This window comes from Sphaerulina musiva (genome assembly GCF_000320565.1).
Source record: "Sphaerulina musiva SO2202 unplaced genomic scaffold SEPMUscaffold_2, whole genome shotgun sequence".
Classification (NCBI taxonomy): Eukaryota; Fungi; Ascomycota; class Dothideomycetes; order Mycosphaerellales; family Mycosphaerellaceae; genus Sphaerulina; species Sphaerulina musiva.
Window position 1 is genome coordinate 3,299,647 of NW_016017384.1, and position 21,434 is coordinate 3,321,080.

At 50.1% G+C, this 21,434-nt stretch overlaps 7 protein-coding genes across 7 annotated transcripts; 5 read left to right on the forward strand and 2 right to left on the reverse strand.

Moving 5' to 3' along the window:
• The first annotated feature begins 176 nt into the window (after positions 1-176).
• Positions 177-5,115, forward strand: SEPMUDRAFT_147740 (Syja_N-domain-containing protein). The gene is made up of 3 exons (XM_016904494.1): positions 177-493; positions 550-3,790; positions 3,860-5,115. The coding sequence occupies exons 1-2, from the start codon at positions 298-300 to the stop codon at positions 3,186-3,188; spliced, it is 2,835 nt and encodes a 944-aa protein (XP_016764184.1). The 5' UTR covers positions 177-297; the 3' UTR covers positions 3,189-3,790; positions 3,860-5,115.
• Positions 3,642-4,529, forward strand: SEPMUDRAFT_115120 (uncharacterized protein; the record flags this gene model as incomplete). Its single annotated transcript, XM_016901131.1, has 2 exons — positions 3,642-3,790; positions 3,860-4,529. The coding sequence occupies 2 exons, from the start codon at positions 3,642-3,644 to the stop codon at positions 4,527-4,529; spliced, it is 819 nt and encodes a 272-aa protein (XP_016764185.1).
• Positions 4,742-8,614, reverse strand: SEPMUDRAFT_61582 (uncharacterized protein; the record flags this gene model as incomplete). Its single annotated transcript, XM_016909567.1, has 2 exons — positions 4,742-7,599; positions 7,696-8,614. 2 exons carry the CDS (start codon positions 8,612-8,614, stop codon positions 4,742-4,744), a joined length of 3,777 nt encoding a protein of 1,258 aa, XP_016764186.1.
• A 495-nt stretch (positions 8,615-9,109) lies between these two features.
• Positions 9,110-11,245, forward strand: SEPMUDRAFT_81466 (uncharacterized protein). The gene has a single exon (XM_016910275.1). The coding sequence runs from the start codon at positions 9,686-9,688 to the stop codon at positions 10,394-10,396; it is 711 nt and encodes a 236-aa protein (XP_016764187.1). The 5' UTR covers positions 9,110-9,685; the 3' UTR covers positions 10,397-11,245.
• A 114-nt stretch (positions 11,246-11,359) lies between these two features.
• Positions 11,360-11,728, forward strand: SEPMUDRAFT_106234 (uncharacterized protein; the record flags this gene model as incomplete). The annotated part of the gene is made up of 1 exon (XM_016900621.1): positions 11,360-11,728. The coding sequence occupies one exon, from the start codon at positions 11,360-11,362 to the stop codon at positions 11,726-11,728; it is 369 nt and encodes a 122-aa protein (XP_016764188.1).
• Positions 11,729-12,009: 281 nt separating this feature from the next.
• On the reverse strand, positions 12,010-14,347 carry SEPMUDRAFT_147741 (RWD-domain-containing protein). The gene is made up of 2 exons (XM_016904495.1): positions 12,775-14,347; positions 12,010-12,715 (listed from the first exon to the last, which is right to left on the reverse strand). The coding sequence occupies exons 1-2, from the start codon at positions 14,210-14,212 to the stop codon at positions 12,153-12,155; spliced, it is 2,001 nt and encodes a 666-aa protein (XP_016764189.1). The 5' UTR covers positions 14,213-14,347; the 3' UTR covers positions 12,010-12,152.
• Positions 14,348-20,167: 5,820 nt separating this feature from the next.
• SEPMUDRAFT_147743 (PAP2-domain-containing protein) lies at positions 20,168-21,404 on the forward strand (the record flags this gene model as incomplete). Its single annotated transcript, XM_016904496.1, has 2 exons — positions 20,168-20,405; positions 20,659-21,404. 2 exons carry the CDS (start codon positions 20,168-20,170, stop codon positions 21,186-21,188), a joined length of 768 nt encoding a protein of 255 aa, XP_016764190.1. The 3' UTR covers positions 21,189-21,404.
• Positions 21,405-21,434: the final 30 nt, after the last annotated feature.

Consider the following 21,434-nt stretch of genomic DNA (forward strand, 5'->3'; position numbering starts at 1 on the left):
TTTTTGGGACCATCCGAAAACCCCTAATACCGTAACGACCCTAAGCCCATCGCAGCGCATCCGGGGTGATCTCGATCTGCGATGCTCCCCCTAGCTGCATAAACACGGATACCACATGCAGTAGGACACACCTATCTCCCTTCCTCAAATCAGCGTCATGTCATCGTTGTCTCCGTGTCGATCATCATGTGGCTGCGCTGCTGCTCTTTCCCACTCACGCACCACGCGCGCAGAAATGTCCACATCGATCACAACATCTCCAGGCCAAGGTACATAGGTACCTAGTCTACAATCACGATGCCCGGCCTAGCGAGAAAGCTGCTGGTATTTGCTGCTGTCGACGGTCTGTTCGTTCAAGCGGCGGGTCAACGAGTGGCAGAGGACCGGAACGCTGGAGTGCGGATAGCATACGGTGGAAGCAACACGATCACGACGGCACGCGAGCAGAATGAGACCTTGGAAGGCGCTTCGCTAGAGGCTCATGGCATCGTTGGTGCGAGCAGACGTCTTCGACTATCTTGCACCTATCAATTTGCTGATCTGTCGTAGGCCTGCTGAATCTGGTCTCACAAAGCTATCTTGTCACGATCACGAAGCGTCAGCAGGTCGCACATATTCGCGAGAGGCCGGTATTCAGGATCACCGATGTGTCACTGATACCGCTATCATCCAGAGCGGAGGCCGCAACCGCTATCAGTGAAGCACAGAAGCGCCTTCGTCCTGGCAGTGGCAGCGATGAGGGTGAAGATGATGAGACCAGTACGATAGGAACAGAGCCGGGAGAGCAGGCACAGGAACACTACCCAGAGAATGGTGCTGATGCGCTGGAGCCGTCCAAGGAGGACACGGTCAGGAAAAACACAATGCAGGATGTGATACAGACCAAGGGCAAATTTGCACGCTATGCAACCAGCTGGTTTGGCAAGACTGGCACTCCGGCCAATTCCAAGTCGTCGGAGAGTGGTAAGACAATTCCACAGGAGCAGGCCAGGCAGGAAGGAGAGGACCAGCTGGACGTAAGAGAACGCGTCGAGGATGTCCAGAGTAGGTCAAGTACCGAGAAGCGTCGACAGACTGCCGTTGACTTTTTGGCACCTCGCATCCTCAGGAACGCCAGGCTGTACTTCAGCTCGAGCGGGTTCTACTTCTCCTACGACCACGATCTGTCTCATGCACTGGGCCGAGCTCCCCAAGTATCCTCCTCAATGCCCATGTGGAAGCGATTTGATAATTTGTTCTTCTGGAACCAACATCTGATCAAGCCCTTCAGCCACGCTGGACAAGACAGTCTTGTCTTGCCATTGATACAGGGCTTTGTGGGCCAGCGAGCCTTCTCCATAATGCTGGCAAATGACCAGAGCGTCCTGACTGAAGCCGATGGCACTGAGCTGACTGACTTCTCTCAGAGTGAAACAGCCAAGGATGCCATCAACCATGACTTTCTTCTCACTCTTATCAGTCGGAGATCCGTGAAGCGTGCCGGGCTTCGATATCTGCGACGAGGCATTGATGACCAAGGTAATGTGGCGAACAGTGTCGAGACTGAACAGATTCTATCTGGCCAAGTGAACGACAGCACGGAGAAGTTATTCTCACTCCTGCAATATCGAGGCTCGATGCCTTTATTTTTCTCGCAGAGCCCGTACAGCTTCAAGCCCGCGCCAGTACTCTTTGGTAGCGAGGCAACCAACCAGGCAGCCTTTCGGAAGCACTTCCAATCCCTCGTGGATCGGTATGGCGACATGCAGGCTGCCTCGCTGGTTGACAAACACGGTACGGAGGTTGGTATTGGAGCCGTCTACGAGAACATGGCGAATACTTTGAACGAGAAAGGCGGCATCAATGGGAAATCAATCGGCTTCGAATGGTTTGACTTCCACGGAGAGTGCAAAGGCATGAAGTTTGAGAATGTCTCGATATTGATGCACACCCTCGACAAGTTCTTGACCTCGTCAGGCTGCACGATCGAGCAAGATGGAAAGGTCGAGCAGAAGCAGAGCGGCGTCTTGAGAACAAACTGCATGGATTGCCTTGATCGCACGAATGTCACCCAATCCGCAGTAGGGGCGTGGGCTCTACAGCAACAGCTTGCGCAACTGGGGTTGGACATTGACCTGGAGAGTGATCCCAAAACGCAATGGTTCAACACTCTGTGGGCTGATAATGGTGATGCCATCTCGAAGCAATATGCTGGCACGTCCGCACTCAAAGCAGACTTCACGCGAACGAGAAAGCGGAATTGGGCGGGCGCTTTGTCTGATTTGTCTCTCACGATCAATCGCTACTACAACAACATTTTCGGCGATTACTTTTTGCAGGCTAACATTGACTACTTTCTGGGCGCTCTGCCTTCGGTTTTTGAAGAATTTGAGACCAATATGACCACGCAAGACTATGCCCTCGACATGAATGTCATTCGGCAGAATGCAATCGATACTAGCGAGAAGATTGTACTGGGAGATGACGAAAATCTCATCTCGGCTTGGACGCTGAGTTCTCCCCGAAGGGCAAACACTTTGCGATCTTTGCCGTTTGAGGAGTGTGTGGTGTTGCTTACAGATGAAGCACTATATCACGTGCGCTTCGATTGGAACACAGACAAGGTTGGGTCCTTTGAGAAGATATGTTTGCTGGACATTCGAGAAATCTGGCGTGGACCTTATATCACGTCTGCGTTGGGTCCGATCCATCTTGATCCGTCTAAGAACTATGGCTTTGCGCTCAGATATACGTGCGGGTCATCCTCCCTTGTGCCGACAAACACGCGTACACTCGGTACTTCTCCGGATGACGCTGAAGCTGCGTCTGAAGGCGAGGGAGTCGAGCATGAGAGTATCGAACAAAAGCACATAGCAGATGACAGCAATCGCGGGAATCACACAGTACCCAAGGTTGGTGATACGCGGATGCTGGCTTTCAAGGCGCTACCTCCAGGCCACATGAAGGCAGATACCAAAGCGGATAACCGTGCAAATCTGGGCTCGGTAGAAGCTGTCGTGCGTATCACAGAGGAGCTGCAGAAAGCGATCCGTGGCGCGAGAAAAGTGGACAGTGGAGGTAGCTCCGAAGAGACCAAGGACGAATTCCATGTTCAGGAACACGATATCATCTCCGCAGCTGAGGCGAAGAAGAGCACGTCTTACGTGGAGAGTCTGGGATATACGTTGAAGAAGCTGGTGTGGTCATAGCATATGGCAATCGGAGTGTCATGGCGTCAAGGAAGAGGATAGCTTCCATGTTTGACAGATGGAGCGGGCTTTGGTGAGTCTTGAAATTTTCTACGTAGTGCGCATAATATTTGTGCATCGCCAGATTGATCGACAAGACAGAAGCATGTAGGAGGTAGGATTGGCAGGCCAAGCCTCGCAAAGGACGTAAAAGTGTGGACTTCACTTATGAGTAATACTATAGACTAAGAGGTGCGCGAACATTCACGCGTCAATCTCGCGATTCACTCTCAGCCAACGAAGCTATAACGAACGTGGTTTTCGCAAACAATCACGTAACGAGGGACTTCGCCGTAGCTTCCTTATACGAACCACCTTCCCCTTCGCGCCTGCTTCGAAAAACGAAACCCTTCACCACTCCCACAGCAACCCCAATTGTATACTGTCATCTGCACACTCGTCGCCGCAAGAGTTATGCCGCGCTGCTACCTCGAGCCCACTGGCGACCACGACGACGAAGGCCTCGATGCCGTCCGTCTGTGGCTCACAGGCTTCATTACCGCCGACGACGACTTCTTCACCAACCCGCCTCCTCGCATTGAAGACTTGCATTCGGGTTTGATGTAAGTCATCCATCCCTCTCGCAATTAAACAAACATCTAGATCATCCGACTCACCCTCCCCCTCTTCAGATGCGCCGTCATGGAGATCAAAGTCCGCCTCGACCCCCAGCTTGAATACGTCGTCAACACCGCCCTAGAAGCTCAATGCAGTATCGAACTCGACCCGGCGTCTTTTTGGTCGAAGCGGAAATTCAATGTAGAGGCGTTGGAACGTATTCGCGAACCGGGAATTCGAGCTCTCAACCGGCGGCTGACAATGAGGCATTTGGAAGACGCGAGAAGTGAAATCGGATGGGTGAATCATGAAATTAGGAGGCTGGAGGTGCATTGTGATGTGGCGTCGAAATTGATTGGTGCCAAGGTCAGGAGTAGCTTTTCCTATCGGCCGACGGAGAGGGTGGAGGGTTTGAAGCGTGCGCTGGTGCCGGATGTGGAGAGAGATGGGTTAGTGTTGAGGAAGGAAAGGGGAAGGAAGAAGGGGGATGAGAGTGAGGATGAGGACGAGGATATGTTGGATCATGATGTCGATGCGGATTTGGATGCTGAGAGGAGGGAGAGAAGCCGGACGCCCGAGCCGGGAGAGACGAGTGAGTACGATGATTATGACTTGAGCGAGGAGGGGGAAGTGGGAGAGGAAGACGCTGCCATGAGTTACGAAGTTGAAGAGGACAAGGAGAATGTGTCTAGAGGCAGGGCAGACAGTGTTGTGCATGGGTCATGGGGAGATTTGAGGATATGAAGTGCTACTATAAGCGGTCTTTCAAGTGTCTGGTCTAAACATTCGAAGAGAGGCAGAACGCAGTTCACTTCATCACTGAGTACTCCGTTAGCACCAGAGTGAGCCTGCTCGGTACAGCGTGAACGAATACTATACGACAATGAAGTTACTTGACAACATCCACCTTTCCTTTTCAGCGGCAGAAAAAAAAAAACCAGACTCAACTCGCCAAATCATAATGCATGCTGCCGCACATACTCACACAACACAATCCCCGCCGCAGTCTGCACATTCAAACTCCTCGTAATCCCCACCTGAGGAATTTCCACCAACAAATCACACTCGGCCAACACAACCGCAGGAATCCCCTCCCGTTCACTCCCCACAACCAACACACATTTCTCCGGCAACACACACTCTTTCGACCCCAAAATCGCCGACCGATCCGTCTGTTCAATCCCCACAACATAAAACCCACCTCCATCTTCTCGTTTTTTCGCCGCGAGAAATTGCGCAAGAGAAGCCGGTGGCAGGGGTTGAATATCGAGATGAAGATGCGAAGAGACGGAAGTCGAAGTGAAATCTTTGGACGATGTGGTGAGGCGCGGGTTTTCGATGTAGAGGGTTTTTGCGCCGAAAATTTCGCTGACCCGGGAGAGGCCGCCGAGGTTGTAGGGATTGTCGACTAGAGAGGCGATGACGAGGAGGGTTGGGGGGCGTTTGCGAGAGGTTTGGGAGGAGAGGTAGGCTGCGCCTTTGGTTTGGAGGGCTGGTGTTGGTGTTGTTGTTGTGACTTCAGTGTTGAGAGCGCGGGAAATGGCGGTGATGTTTTGAAGGGTGCGGGATTCGAGGTCTTTTGGTGGCTGAGGCTTCTCTTGTTGGGTGGGAAGAGCTGGGCGGTGGATGAGGGTAGTAGAATCGCCGAGTGGAATGCAAGACGGGGGAAGTGATGGGGAGTCATGATCATCGTTGGCATACAAAGTCAGAAAATCAGACCGAGAGCATAGTCGTTTCTCGTGCTCATCCAGCTCGTGCCATGGACCTTCGACCAAGTGTGTGAGGTTGTGATGTTTGATGGGATCAAAATTTCCTATTTGTCGCTCCACAGGTGGGTCGTCGAATCGTTCTAGACTTCGGATATAATCGTCCAGCGCTTCAAAGGCCGGGTTCCTCATGCCAGCATCACTTTGCATCTCCCGTACATGTTCCAGCAGAATTGGGACTTGCCACTGTGCTTCATGCCGGATCACCACCTTGGAAGAAGCCGCCAGGGGCACGAAAAGTGTCGCTAATTGTGATGCAAAGACCAGATCCGAACCCTCTGACTTTGCTATTCTCACTCCGATCTTCATTAGTGATGCCAAGAACTTGGGATTTGAGTGGTGGTCTTTGGTGCGTAGTTCCTGGAAGATAACGTCTCGCAGCTCCGGGTGGTGGATATAGATGCGCGCAACCATCCATTCAAGCAAGTATCGGTAGCGAGGCAGAGGCTCGACAGAGAGCACATACTGGATTTTCGTGAGGAGAGCCCGCACTTCTTCACTTGCAGCATGAGGCACAAATTGCTCGCAGCAGAGAAGCATGACCTGCAGCTCTAATACTGTCTTCCATGTACTGACCACGTTTGGTGGGATTTTCTGCGTATACCAAGGTGCAAAGAGTGTATCAAAAGTCTCTCTGGGGAGCTTGGCATCGATGGTGTGTAAACGGCTGGAGAGATCTAAAAGACCTGCAAAGCCAATGGCCTCTCGATGTCCAAAGTAGAATTCGTGGTTGAAATTTTTCAGCTCCGAGCTGACACCGGGCAGCAGTGGCACCAGTGCTTCATCCAGCTGCATGTCGATTGAAGTGGATGGCGGATGCTGTGCCAGGTGCACGATCAATGCAGACAAGTTGAGTAGAGACGCCGCGCTAGGAAGTCGTAAAACGACAGCTCTGACTGACTCCACGAGTGATCCCAACAGGTATGATCTGGGCTCGGAGAGACGAAGCAGTTTTTCGACTTTTGCACTCAGCAGCCTTGACAAACTGCTGCTGTTCGTTTCCAGGGCGAACTGTAGCAAATCATGATCGAGGAAGACTTTTGTCATGGACAGCGTCAGACCTTTAGGATACTCCAGATACTCCAGGTCGTTCCAGATCTCGCTGAGTTCCTCTTCTACAGCGTCCGCTTCTGGTCGGGGCGTACGACCACTCTCGACCAGCTTTAGGAAAGCGATGCATCTCTGTTGTGCCTTTTCCTCGTTCTTCTCCCGATTAGAGGGCGGCAAGGCCATCGAGCCTATGGTTCCGTCCTGTTCAGCAGATGCATTGGAACTGAGACCTCGGGCCTTTTCCGTGAGATCATCCCACTTCTTCGCTGAAACGTTGACGAATTCTGTCAAGGTCTTCGAGCTTTGCCTTTTGGCATAGTCATGGCACATCTTCCAACTTTGCGCAAACAGATAGTCGCGAGCTACCTCGGTCAAGTTCGCCCATGTCGCAATCTCGTACATCTTCTCGAGATGTGCCGGACTGATTGAAAGCCCAGGATTTTCCTGGACAGCTCGTGCAATACCATCGATCAGATAGACTTTTGCCTGCGCAAAGCGATTCCCATGTCTGCCGGAGATGCTGGCTAAAATTGCCTCAACCGCAGGACCTAGCAGATCCGGGTTATTGCTGAGCAGCTTGAATATAAAGGAAGATAGCTTATTGCCATGTTCGCAGTAGAGCACGCCGTCCTCTCTGCGTAGGGTATTTGTGAAAAGGTAGCCGAGAGTCGCCCATGGCAAGAATGCATCTTGCAAGAAATTCAGGTACTCAGTCGTGCCGTCCACACGAGGCACTGCATCCATCACCCAGGAGCCGATGAGCTTTCTATTCGAATCTTGCATTTTCTGGTCCAAGGCGCATGTGAGTAAAGTGTATAACCACACAGGCTTGACGGCTGACTTGTCCGAGGACAGAAAATCCATGTCGGCCTCGCATTCTTGCACCTGGTTCAGATAGCGTCCGAGAACAACAGTTTCATAGACGGTACAATATCGAGCGTAGTGTTTCTGTACAGTGGCTGGAGCTAAATTTCGGTCAGCATTAAGCATTGGGAGAACTCACCGGGAGCAGTGAACATATGAGCACGTATAGTTTCGCGGTGGACTTGCAAGTATAAGCCAGATGCTCGACTTGTTGGAGTGGGTCGACTTACATTCGTTCGAATGTGATGAGGCTGCAACGATGCTCAGCAGTTCAGGATCCTCAACAGCGGCCTTCACTGAGGCTCTCAGAATCTGTAGACTACTCTTGCGTCGTTCCGAGTCGCCATATCGAAGACCATTGATCAGTGAAGACCAGTATTGCTCGGACTGGAGAATGATGGGCTCCACAGCAGCGGATGAAGTAATCCATCGAAGCCACAGAGAGTATCCCAGTGCCTGGTAGAACTTATCCGCAGACCTGGTAAGATCCTGCACCCGCATCCAAATACTCTGCTGATCCTCGCGCGAAAGACGGTCCCGTCTTGCCATAAGTAGGAAAAGCGTTTCTTGCGCTTGCAATCGCAGCTCACGATTCGCAGCACCGAGCAGAACAAGGGCAGGTCGGAACAAATCATCAATTCGACCTGCGAAAACAGCATGCGAAGACAAACGGTTAACAAGCCGAAGTGAATGTGTACATGTCACCACAATCGTATCGACCACCGGCTGTACATTACCATCAACCGATGATGATGATGATGATGATTGATCGGCCACAACAACCGCCTCTGGCCCCGAAACCGGCACAGGAAAATGCTCCTTGGACGCCTCACGTAGCACATTTGCCGCATCCCGAATCTGCACACACGCTTGCGAGAGCACTTCATTGCCCATCTCCGGATACTCAATGCATACCGCCGCCACCGGATCCATCTGACCAAACTCGACCAGATTCCTCAGATGAGAGAAGAGACTTTTCGATGCCTCTGCATCTGGCCGGAGTTGCAGCAAAGTGGCAGCAAAACTCAAGTCAGACTTTCCACTCCGTGCATCGAGCGAGTGGGCGACATCGCGCACCAGGTGGATTTGCTCGTCAGGAGAGATGCGGTCCAGAAGGAGATGCGCCGTTTGAGCGCGGATCGAGGTCATCGCAAATGTTCTGTTGATCACGGGATATGATTTTATGACATGTTGTCTTCGGGACGCGGTTCGTAGGAAATGCTTCATGAACAATGCGGCGGATGGAATGGGAAGAATTCAACCATTCGATTTACCTGGACTCCTGGAGGACACTGTTGTTACGTTGATTCGAATGAGGTTTAATATTTTTCGCCAAGAATTTGGCCTGACCAATGACGACTAGCGCGGTTCGACACGTCTTCCACGACACGACTCGAACGCGAACTAGAAGAGGTCCACGGAGACCTCCTCCAGAAGAAGTAATGGCATCAACATGATATCCGCATGGCAGGGCAGTATCGCAATAGATGGCCAGCAAGAACTCAAAGGTATGCATTCCCCTCTTCACCTCTTCACCGCACATGCTATTCCTAATCCAATCTTCCAGATGTATCGTTGTCCAGCCAGGATGATGCCCAACTTCTTCACCTCTCATCAGATTGCACTCTACGCGTCTTGTCCGTAGTCGAGACTGCTCGCATACCACTATACCTTCACATAGGACCTGCATATCAACTTACAACCTCGTCACCCGAGGCCGAAGCATGGCTATCAGGCATACTACTGAGCGCATCCCGCTGCGATGATGGAAGCACTTCCTCCTGGTGGAATACAGCGAAAACGGACTCACCACTAGCCGTCTTGCTTGCCGTTGATCTCGCACACAGCCCTCCTAAAGCAACATCGACAAGACCGCTTACCGAGCTGCTGCTCTATGCTAGTCGTAAATCACCAGCAGATGCATTGCGTGTTTTTGCTCTCCCACTATGCTCGCACTTGCTCTCACACAATGTCCCCGAGAGGCCAACGCCACCGCCGTCGCCGGACGACTCTAGCGAGGCAGCCGAGGCGACTTTCTTGGTCCTGGATCATCCACAATCGCTTCAAAGAGAGGAAATCATCAATCTGCCGCCAGTTGTGAGGAAGAGAAAGACAGTCGCCGATCAGTTCGATGAAGCGGCCGAGCGTAGACTCCAAGCCCGACGGAAGGGTGGTGCGGGGCTTGCTGCTGTCACTGCGACTCGTACAGCTTCAACCGAGATGCTGCCAAGTCTGAGGCATCGCAGATCTGCCAGCAACAATCAGGCTTCGTTACGCACGAGACCGACTTCGAGAGCTTCCAGTGTGTCATCAGCGCGGCCACCAACGGCAAGAGAAAGCTCGATTCCAGCTCAATCTAAGCGTTCTTTGCTGGCTACAGTGCAAAGTACTACAGAAGAGCCAGCTCCACTTGAAAAAGCCTCTCTCGAGGTCAAGAACAAAGAAATCATCTCAAAAGTGGTGCTAGCTGGCATGCGTTTATATGGCATCGTCCCGAGCAAGACCCGCAAGTCAAGGTCAGGGTCGACTGTGGCTTCGCCTGCTATAGATGCCAGTTTCGCTGAGCTGGATATTGAGCGACGGAACGACGAGGAGTACAAGCTGATGTACCACCAAGTCTACAAAGGAACCTGCTTCGCATTCCGGCAGCACATAGCCATCACATCGCTGGCACTGCACACGGACGCACTGCGAGAGACGGTAGACAAGTTCTTGGGAATCCATTGCAGCGATCCTTTGCTGCTTGGGGGCAGTATGGAAAATGATGAGAAATTCACCCCCGGCGGCAGGAAGGCATTTGGCTCTGAAGCCGCACCAGTATCGGGTAATCCATTTCTGGCAGCACCTGTATCAACAGTTCGTGCCAGCACGCCTTGTGATCGGAGGATAGCGGTGAGCAAGGGTACATGTACCACAGTGCATCCTGCATGACCACGCGTATAGCCTCCATACGATGGAGACGCTGTTTGGCTCTGCAGGTTGCGCAGCTAGGATATGTTTTCTGGTCACGTCAACGATTGTCTCACTGTATCCATGAGGATCGACGTCCCGCTTCACCTTCTTTTGCATCCGACAAGCAGGGAGGTGACATTTGTGGTATGCTCCTACATCTATGAGCCGCCAGACAAGCTCCACAAGCACACAGAGTGGCTACACCTCGAAGCACTTGGGTATTTCCACAGCAACGACAGGTTGCTCATGTTGTGCAGCTAACGGATTGCTGTCAACGCGGCAGAGGTTTGCCGCAGTACCTGCATAAGTCACAAGCCGTATGCCGTGTGCGCGGAATACCGTTGCAACTCACCGGGTCGCACAAGGATCCGCAAGGGACCTGAAAAAAAAGATGTACGAAACTTTGCAACACAGTGGTCGCTTTGTCACCGGAAGGATTGCCTGCTTCTGACAGTGACTCCAATCGAAACGTCGCTCAATCGTCGACAACGCTACCTCCTAAGCTCTCACGGATACCTGTTGAAAGACTGTTCATTCAAGCCTTTGTCGTTCAACCTCCACCCAAAACATGGAAAAAAGGCCTTTCGCGAATCGATAATGTTCAGCAAGCCTCGTCACCAGCGAACCGCATTCGGATAATGGTCACCAAAAGTCTTTTTCGACAAGTTACATGATTCTTGAGCAGCTATACTCTGCGCGAGGATCATCTAGCCTCTCGATTGCCCCGGCACAGTGTTGCAGACTCCAAGTTTTTGGTTTGGAAAAACTCCATCACAGAGAGAGGATCCTAGCTATCCTCAACCCATATATATATCCTCGCTAGAGCATAAAGAGAGAAAATCATCCCGCACACATCCTCTCCATCTCATAAGCAATTCCACCCACTCCAACATTTCCACCCACATCATCGCCCAAAAAACCCCAACCCCAAACAAAAAAACAATGCCCATCCTCACCCCCCATCTCCCCCTCTTCATCCCCCTCTTCATCTCCATCTTCCTCCTCTCCACCCCCACCCTCGCCCAAACCACCTCCAACAGCACAACCGCCTCCCTCCCGCAATGCGCCCTCGAATGCCTCAACCCAGCCAGTCTCCTCGCCGGCTGTGCCGCAGGCGACTACGCATGTTCCTGCCAACACTTTGCGGAAATTTCTCTGGAAGCTCGACCTTGTATTTTGAATGCTTGTAATACGACTAAGGAATTGCCGAGGGTGTGTGAGGGAATTAGAGATTTGTGTCGGGTGTATAAAGTTCCTGTGCCGGAGGGGTGTGGGGTTAATGTTACTTTGGATGGGGGTGGGGGAAGTTGAGGGGGAAGGGGATGGAATTCTGGGAGGAGAGGATGGATGAGAGATTGTGAGTGATTTTGGTTGTTTCTGTTGGATGATGTGCTTACTGATGGGACCAGAGGATGTGATTTGGTTGGTGGATGTGTGGGTCTGGTTTGGAAAGGGATGGGCATAGCGTAGACGTATCGAAATGAACATGAGCAAATAACCAAAAGGTTCTTTTCTGGCGAGCTCTACATCGACATGTACCCCAGAGCTGGAAAGACAGCACATCATAATCACAAGCGTTGGAGAGAAAGGATGGCGTATATTAGGATTTGTTCATGAATTCATTTCTCAGAGCGCTGGCTTCGTCGTCTCTTCATCCACTCTCAATTACCATCAGACCTGTAGCACAACGACCCATCTCTGTTCGCCCACCACCACCCACCATCTCTCATTCGCATCATCGAATCTCAAACTCCCCATCGTCGTCTGCCAACCCATCACTATCCCAATCATCCTCCTGGTCCCGCCTCGCCAATTCGATGAACCTCTCCAATTCTTCCTGTTGTTGGCGATCTCGTACGTCGTCCTGTTGTTCCGCGTTGGCATCGACTCCGACTGCCCGTGGTCGGTTGCGGCCTTGCGCGGGTCGAGGTTGTCGTCGTTCATGGGCACGGACGGCTTGGGCCGCGCCGCGACCAGCATTGGCAGGCGCACGGGGATAGGGGTTGCGGGCTCTTCTGCCGCCTCTACCACGTTGTTGTGGATGATGTTGAGGCTGTGGTACTGGGGCTAGTTCTGCTCGTTGGATGCCAAGGAGGTTTAACTCTTGATCATTGAGGTCGTCGAAGTTGACTTCGATGTCAAGGTGGGCGAGTTGGGCGAGGAGCGGTTGTTGCTGTATGTGGTCGTTGTGTAATATCGGGCCTCGAGCATCCTCTTCTGCCTGTAACCGAGCGGCTTCTGTGGCGGCTGCTTGCTCATCGGCTTGGCGTGCTGCTTCGATTGCGAGCTGTTCCCAACCTATAGCACACACTGTTAGCACCAGGCACACCAAAAGACACTAGTGCGGATTTTCCTACCTCTCGCGCCACCTGCAAAACCTCTTCCATCTTCGGGACCTTGCCCCTCATCACCCTCTTCCAGTTCCCAGAGACGTTGATAGCAAGGTGACCCGCCTTTGTTGAAATGCTGATAAGGGTTCTCGCCATCCAGCCAAGAACCACAGAGGTAGCAGAAGTGAGTCCTGCAATTGAAACAAGACATGTGATTACAGCCCATTGTCTTCTGCACCGGCGCCTGACAGTACGGACAAGGCGAGGTGTGCAGGCGAATGTACTCGTATGTCGCCTTCTCTTCAACCGAGAGCTCGTTAGGATCTCGAGGATAACAACGCACGAAATTACCGTGCCAGCCTGAGTAGCACACCTTACAGAATGCAAGTAAGCACTTCTCACATACGGCAAGCCTGTCAGTCGGATCGGGTTGACTATTGTTCAGGTTGACCTTCTTCGGCGGATCGGCGGCCACTGTCGGGATGGTCTTTTTGTTGTCATCATCGACGTCGCTTTCGGCGTCAGAGGATGGGTCAACGTAAGCGTTCAGATCAGCTGGGATGAGAGGATATTTGTCACTCTTCGCCGGGCCTTGACACCATTTCCGTGGACAATAGACGGTATTCTTGTCGGCCTCCAACTTCTTCTTCCTCTTCATCTCGACATATCTCCTGACCTTGTCTTCCTCGACACCCATAGCCAGCAGTTCTCTCGGGTGCAACGTCCGCTCGCTCTTCTTCTTTCGCTTTTTGTCTTTCCCACAGCCAGGGTCCAAGCATCGCATCACAGCCACATCTCCCTCCTTGATGGCATTGTTGTAGAAGTCCTGTAGACATTGCTTACAGAAGACATGCTCGCACTTCTCCATCTTGTAGCATGCACAGCCTTTCCTAGGCTCAAGACACACGCCGCAGTCGTACGTGCCTGCATTGAAAATGGCCAGCTTCGTCCGCGCATCGAAGCTCACGAGGTTCGATTCGTGAGTCTCAGGCAGGACAAGACATCCGTCGGCACTGTCAGCGAGATCAAAAGCGCGCTCGGCTGCTTGTTGGAGATGATCAATGTAGACGAAAAGAATCTGACAACATCCATACTCTTCCCATAGCTTCGCAGCTTCAGCTTCCAGTGCTGCTACTTTCTCTTTCGGCAACCAATCGTATTGCGCTGTGAGACGTACTTTCGGTGGCGCCGTCGCGGGGTACTCGTTGGGGAGAACGACATGGAGCTCGAGGGGCGGTAAATTCGACAAATGGACATCGCGTTCGACGTGCGACTTGTTCAGGGCGAGGGCATAGTTGGGCGTGGATCCGGACTGTGGCACAAATCGTACTAGCAGAGGCGCAGCTGGCGCGACAGGAAGCGACAGAGTGGCGGTGAAGTCCTGATCGACGACGAGTTCGGGGTAGATGGCAGTGAGGGAACCCAATTCTTCCTCTCTCTCGTCTTCGTCGTCTACGGAGGCCATGGTCGTGGAGTGCTGGTTGAGATCAATGTGATAGCAGGTCTCGCAGTCTTGGGAGACCTGTCAGCCTGTGCTATGATGGTGGCATCGGTGGAGTGAACAGAAGACCTCGCACAGGTCTTCAGTGTCCGGGAGAAAAAGACGTCTTAGTCACGGCGAAAGATAGCAGCAGAAAAGTCACTTTGTTGGATGGAGGTGGCGAGTGCAATCGCGAATGATGACTACACCAACCAGCAACGTCGGTGTTCCAAACGGAGCTTCTGCCGAGTTCCGAAACTCTATTCTAGCACAACCCCTGCTCCCTCCACGCAACAACTACCCATAGGTAGGTAAATATATGTTGGAACCACACACCACACTAGTGCCCAATTGAGAAGATTGATGGAATACCAATCAATAAGTGGATTAATTGAGGTCCGAGGTCTGACCTCTCAAGAAAAGAAAGGAGGGGGGTAGGTATTCCCAACTCTACATACAAACGCCAAGGAATCAGTGGCCCCTGTTATCTATATGACTCATATCACATGATGCCAGGGCACCTATGTCCTTTTGTCCAAACACACCTCCCTCAGCTTGATTACATAAGAAAAGCTGAAATACCAGACATAGTAACCGTCTATCTCAATCCAATGATCGACTATACCCACTTACCTAAGCCCTAGGCTCGTCCGGAATGACTGGAATGACCCCTTTGGGAGGTTCTTTGTAAAGCTATCAGCTCGTTGCTTGGCAGTCCTAATCCATTCTACGGTCAATCGTCCTGCTATGGTTTCCTACCTTACCTAGTGTTGATGGATATCTATATGTCTCAAAGCCGTATTGAGTGAACTATGCTTGTGATTAGCGATATCTACTGCTCGTTGGTTGTCACAGAAAACCTTAGTTCTACCTATAGTTCTATCCTTGACAGGCTCCCCAGATGGCTTATTTCTAGGTAGAGGTAGAAATACCTTGTCAAATTCAGAGAAAAGTCGAGTCCACCAGTACCTATTACCTGCAATTGATGAGAGTGCTAGCAACTCTGCCTCTGCGGTTGATTTGGTGACTGTCTTCTGCTTAGTTGCTTGCCAATCAATAGTACCACTATATATTATCATCAAGAATCCCTGTGAACTCTTCCTGTCCGGGTTGTTACTAAATAAAGCATCTACATACAGCTCTATCTTGGGCTTGTCCCTATGGAAGTGCAACTTCATGTCCTTGGTACTATAGAGGTAGGCAATCAGGTGATTGGCAGCTTCTATATGAGCTTGGCTTGGATTCTTCAGAAATTGAGAAAGAGTAGCATATGCCTTTGCTACATCCGGCCTTGCCAAAACAGCTGTATGACCAATTGAACCAACCTTTATCTGATATCCTTTGATGAAGTTAGGCCTAGCTGTATTAGTGGCAGGTTCTAGGTTTCCAGTAGGAAGTGGTGTATCTGGGAATCGAGTCCTCTTATGAACACTAAATTTGATACTAATCTTTGTTAGGTAGGCAGACTGGTATATGGTTAGGGTTTCCTGGTCTGGTGATTCCAGGACTTCTGTGCCCAGAAAGAAGGATGGCTCTTTCTGAGTAACCTCAAAGTTGGAAAGCAGGTACTGGTTGAACAGGATGGCTTGATCCTCCCTGTCCCTCTCATAAATCAACCTGATATCATCCACATAGAATATCATGAGCAGGTAGAGATCTATGTTCACTATCAGACAGTCAATTCCAGGAACTAGCTCAAAGCTATAGTCTTCCATCCTTATAACAAACAGGTCATACTACAGGCGAGGTAATTCAGCCAATCTATAGAGTGCTTTCTCAAGGATGAAGCAGGCATCTGGTCCAAATCCATACTCCTCTATCCCTTTAGGGATTGAACAATACACAGTGTGAGGAATGGTAGCATTTGGGAAGGCATTCACTATATCCTATTACCGGGTTTTCAGATTCCTTGCAAAGGCTAGGGCAGTAATGGCCCTGAATACCTTGTAACCAAGTGTGGCAGCATAGGTTTTATGGGTTGATGGCAATTGAAGATCCCTACGGACACAGAGTCTGGCCTTGTACCTGAGAATCTCACTAGTTGATAGGTCTGTTTTGTAGGCAAATACCCAGACCAATGGTACTTTGTAGCCCTTGTGACCAAAGAATACCCTGAATGTCCTCTTGCCTATAAGCTTTCCAGCTTTATCAAATGCTGCTTGCCTGAACTGTTGGTGATGGACATGCCTTTCCATCTCTTTCCAGTTGGCAGGGGGTGACAGTGAACTCGTCACTTGATAAGGATCCTTGAGGTTGGGTGGAGTGTAGGCTTGGAGTGAAGCTGCAGCAGCAGAACTCAGTTTATCCAACCGTCCAATTCCATAGTCGATCCATCGTCTATGGTTGTCTACACTGTACTAATAGGTACTTTCTTCTACCTCCCTATCTAAGGCAGGGTGCTGATAAGAGACCGAAAAAGCGGAGGGTAATGAAGAAGCGGGTGTACCCGGTGAGGCCCCCGGGGCCTGACTATTATCTCTAGCAGGTGTTTCTAGCGGCGTTGGGTATGATGACTCCTGTTCCTATTGTAGCCCTTCACCTCCCTGCTGTTTACTACCTCCCTAAGGTTGGACAGCAAAAGTCGGAATATTTGTGGCCAGGAAAGGGTCATCTATAGAACCATCAGAATTTGGCTCTTCAGGTATTGAGATTGAGTCAATTACAGTCTAGTAAATAGTAGCAGGAACCAACTCTCCAAGTGTCTGCCTATTGATATCCAGCGGATTGTATCTCTTATTATCCTTGAAGACTACATCTCTTGTCCTAATTACCTTATTGAGTGAAGGAATCCAGATCCAAAAAATATTGGTGGAGGTATACCCAATTAGGTACCCAATATGAGCTCTCTCTTCCATCTTGTCTCTCTTGGCAATGTCTCTACGAAGAGCGAAGGCCTTGCAACCAATAGGGTAGAGATAGCTAAGGAAGGGCTTCTTGGTTGTGACTTTCTCAAATGGAGTTATCCAATTGAGTTTGGCAGTAGGGGTCCTATTGAGTAGGTAAACAGCTGAATCCATAAGCTATGGCCAGAGTGTCTTTGGTAGTCGACCATCAATCCTGAGAGTCCTGGATTTGGTAATAATCTCTCTTCTAGCAACCTTACTTGCTCTATTCTGAGCAGGGGTACCAGCAGCAGTAGGTAGAGTATTGATCCCCTGCCTAGTAATAGCTTTGCTAGCATCCTTTCCTATAGTTGCTTCTATATTACAGCGAACTAGGATGGTTTTGGCACCAAAGGACACTTCTATCTTCTTGAAATGTCCTAGAAATTTGGCAATTGCTTGTGGCTTGGTTGCTACAGGATTACTAATATAATAGCCCTCCTGGTTATAGTACTAGTGGCTGTAAAACTTGAAGACCAATCCATTTGGTCTAGGGAGAGAAGGGGTTATATTAATGAGATCCTATAAACAGACAGCTATCTTGGCATTCTCTGCCTCAGGCAGCACCTCTCTGTACTTGTCTTTCCTCCTTGAAATCACTGCTTTGGCCTTGGCCAGCAAGTAGGTGTTACAGGTGATACTGTTCAAAACCTCTTGGCTATAGTCTGGGCTAGGTTTTATCTCAATTACCTGGCAACCCTTAGTTGCAGGTTCTAAGTTCTCAATGGCCCTTATAGATAGATAGCCTAGCAACTGATGCTATTGATTGGCTGTTGCTGTCAAAGGTAGGAGTGGTTGGTAACTGGATTGTGCAGTAGTAGTAAATCTAGTAGGTGACGTTGAGGCAGGTAAGGTTGACTTCCCCGCATTCTCAGAGTGTAGGGTGCATATTGACTTCACCTCCTCAATTCCAGTAGTTCTAGCAATACTCTCTATTGTAGGTAACCTTTCAATAATCTAGTGACCGTGTCTGTCGTTACTGTGTTCAGGGGTAAGGTATGCCCAGAGCCTGGGTTCCTTATGAGGTTGGCTAGTAATCAATCTATCAGGCCAGTTTCTAGTGTTATAGTGAATCCCCTTTTTGTTGAGGATTTGTAGTAAGACCAAGCTTGTAAAGAATCCCGGAATGAGCCTTGCCTTGAGAAGAGTGAGCTTCCTAGTAACTCTATTACCTATATCCAGATTGATGGTAGCATTAACAATTGCCTTAGGTTGGTACCTCTTGTCCCCAGATATCACTGTATTAGAGGAGGTTAGTAACTCAGACCTGACGATCCTTGCCCTTATAGACTTATTGATGATGTGAACATTGGCACCGCCGTCCAGAATCATAGCGTTGTGAAGGCGGGTGTAGTGGCCAATTGAACCAACAGATGCTTCAGGGGTCGATTCTAGGGTGGCAGCGGCAGCAGTGTCCTCGCTTTCTGCGGTTATACCTGACTTGTTCTTGGCTTCTTTGTCCTTCGACCCTTGACCTTAAGCAGCGTTGTAAGCTTGAATTGCTTTGTCTACTCTCTCTTTCAGGTTCTTGTCCTCCTTGAATCTCTTCTCAATCTTCTTCTTTGTATCATCTCTTGGCTTCTATGCCTCAGGCCTCGGGTACTCGGCATTGAGGTAGTAGCATTCCTTCCATATGTAGTTCCTACTATAGAGACATGGTTTGCTTAGTCTTGAAGATAAGGATCGGTTTGAGGACGAAGATGATTCGGTTGCAGCGGCGGTTGAGATGCTGGCGACGGTGGTTCTGTGCTTGCTCTTGAATTTGGTGTCTCTATTGTGCTGAAAGTAGGACTGCCAGGCTCTCAATTCTGAATGGAGAGTTGTTACCTCCCTATTATTCTGCTTATCAAGCAGCCTCCCTATCCTTGTGGCTATATAGTCTCTATACATTGGAGCTATAGAAGACAACTATGCCTAGGTAGATTTATTGTCTGCTTGCTAGCCAACAGCATCTCTCTTTCTACACCAAACGAACCAAAGGTGCATATAGTTATGAATGGACTTTCTATATAGTGGGTAAGAAAGGGTTTCCAACTCTTTCTTCAACAACTGAGTAGTAGCTAGGGTGTTGGGTTTGGTGTATTCTGAGAGAGTCTTGAGTGTCTGCCTAATTGTCTTACAATTGATTACCCTATGTTGAAGGTCTGCAGAGAGAGACTGGTTAATAATTGATTCAATCTTCTGGTACCCCCTTTGCTTGAGTTCCTATGTATCCTTGTTATACCTGTGCTTGAATTGGGCCAGACTAAGAGCTGTTGGGGTAACATCAGTAGGTAGAGCCGCAAAGTTAAAGACAGGTTGTCCTTTGAGCTGTATTGGGTTTTCTGGATCTGGCTTAGCTGTCTCTAGGTTGATATTAGCCTATATCTGGAGCTTTACTGCCTCTCTCTTGATATGAGTGATCTACACATTCCAGTCCTGCTAGGTGCGTAGCTTGGCAATCGACGTCGTCGTTGATGATAAGGGTTTAGGGGAATCAGCTATAGTGTCTTCGTTGAATTCGTCAAACTACTCTTGATGCCTAGGACACGAGCTACTGGGTGTTTCTTTAACCTCTTGAAACTTAGGGCTCGGGGATCGGTCGATTGTAAGCTGATCTGATAGGCTCTCTTCTCTTTGTCTGGATGAACGGGTTTGGGCCGGCATTCAAGTGATGGTGTGCGGTCCTTGGTTGTTGTCTTGATATAGCGGAATTTGACCAATCTTAGGTGATTCTAGGAGATATTAGGTAACTCTGAATATCTAGTAACCAACTGATTCCTTTGATTGATCAAGCAGAGCTAGCCGGGCTCATAACTGTTGGAACCACACACCACACTAGTGCCCAATTGAGAAGATTGATGGAATACCAATCAATAAGTGGATTAATTGAGGTCCGAGGTCTGACCTCTCAAGAAAAGAAAGGAGGGGGGTGGGTATTCCCAACTCTACATACAAACGCCAAGGAATCAGTGGCCCCTGTTATCCATATGACTCATATCACATGATGCCAGGGCACCCATGTCCTTTTGTCCAAACAATATAATTCTCCCTTTGCGACAACAAGCACGAAACCACCATGGACCACCCCACTCTCACTTCCCTCTCCCTCACCCATGTCCACTACAACCCCCACGACATTTTCTCATGGATTTCCGCATATCTCGCCCTCGTACCCCAAGCCCTCATCATCTCCTACGTGACTCTCATATGGGCGACACGAGAGATCGAAGTGGTCATCATGTTCGCGGGACAATTGGGATGTGAAGGATTAAATTGGATTTTGAAGAGATATTTCCGAGAGGCGAGACCGACAGGTGAGTGAGTGGAGTTGAGAAGGAGGATTGGAAAATTCATTCGATCGAAATGGGAAAGAGAAGAGTGAAGGAGGAAGAGAAATCGAGAATTGACAGAGAGCTTGAAGGAAAACCCCTCCACTCAAGTCTTCTGATCAATATCTAAAAAAAAAATCAAAAAGGAAAAAGAAAAGAAAAAAAAACTCCAGCAGTAGTACTACAAACAAACAAAAAAAGCTAACCCTCTTCCCCTCCCCCTTCTCCCCCTCTCCAGAAACCATAGGAAAAGGCTACGGAATGCCCTCCTCACACGCCCAATACGCCTTCTACTTCGCAACCTACCTCTCCCTCTTCCTCCTATTCCGGCAAACCTCGTCCCCAAATTCCACCCCTCACCCGATCCTCCACTCCCTCCTCTCCCTCCTCTCCGCCTCCGCGGTAGCCTACAGTAGAATCTACCTAACCTACCACACTTCCTCCCAAGTTCTCGTGGGATGTGCAGCAGGAGCAGGATGTGCGGTGGCATGGTTTTGTGCGACGGCGATGGCGAGGCGGATGGGGGTCGTGGAGGGGGTGTTGGAGGGGGAGGTGACGAGGTGGTTGAAAATGAGGGATTTGGTTGTGGAGGAGTCGTTGGAGGAGGCCGGGTGGGAGAGGTGGGAGAATAGGAGGAGGTGGGAGAATAGCAGGAGGGGGAAGATGGGGAAGAGGAAGGAGGAGATTGTGGGGGGCGGCGGTGGTGGTGGTGTTGGTGGTGGTGGTAATGGGAGTGGTGGGGGAAAGGAGAAGAAGAAGAGGCGATAGGCATTTTTTTTTGCTGGCTTGGGTGATCGGATGATGGGACGTTGTGCGTTCTGCAGTAGTGCTGCTTTTTTCGCCTCTGCTGGGAATGTGCTTGGAATAGAGGGAGAGAGAGAGATCTCGGATACGAGGCTTATATCATACATACATCACCTTGATCTTCACAGATCTTACACAAAATGCAGCGATTGCTCAGATTACGGGAGACTAGAACCGCGGACCTCCAACTGGAGTGGCACAATATTGCAA

What these genes read in the sequence shown, in the direction of transcription:
- SEPMUDRAFT_147740 (XM_016904494.1), top strand. Translation starts at nt 298, where the DNA reads ATGCCCGGCCTAGCGAGAAAGCTGCTGGTATTTGCTGCTGTCGACGGT. An exon ending in AGAGGCTCATGGCATCGTTG is followed by an intron (nt 494 to 549) that starts GTGCGAGCAGAC and finishes GATCTGTCGTAG; the next exon opens with GCCTGCTGAATCTGGTCTCA.
- SEPMUDRAFT_147741 (XM_016904495.1), bottom strand. Translation starts at nt 14,212, where the DNA reads ATGGCCTCCGTAGACGACGAAGACGAGAGAGAGGAAGAATTGGGTTCC. An exon ending in TTTTGCAGGTGGCGCGAGAG is followed by an intron (nt 12,716 to 12,774) that starts GTAGGAAAATCC and finishes TGTGTGCTATAG; the next exon opens with GTTGGGAACAGCTCGCAATC.
- SEPMUDRAFT_81466 (XM_016910275.1), top strand. Translation starts at nt 9,686, where the DNA reads ATGCTGCCAAGTCTGAGGCATCGCAGATCTGCCAGCAACAATCAGGCT.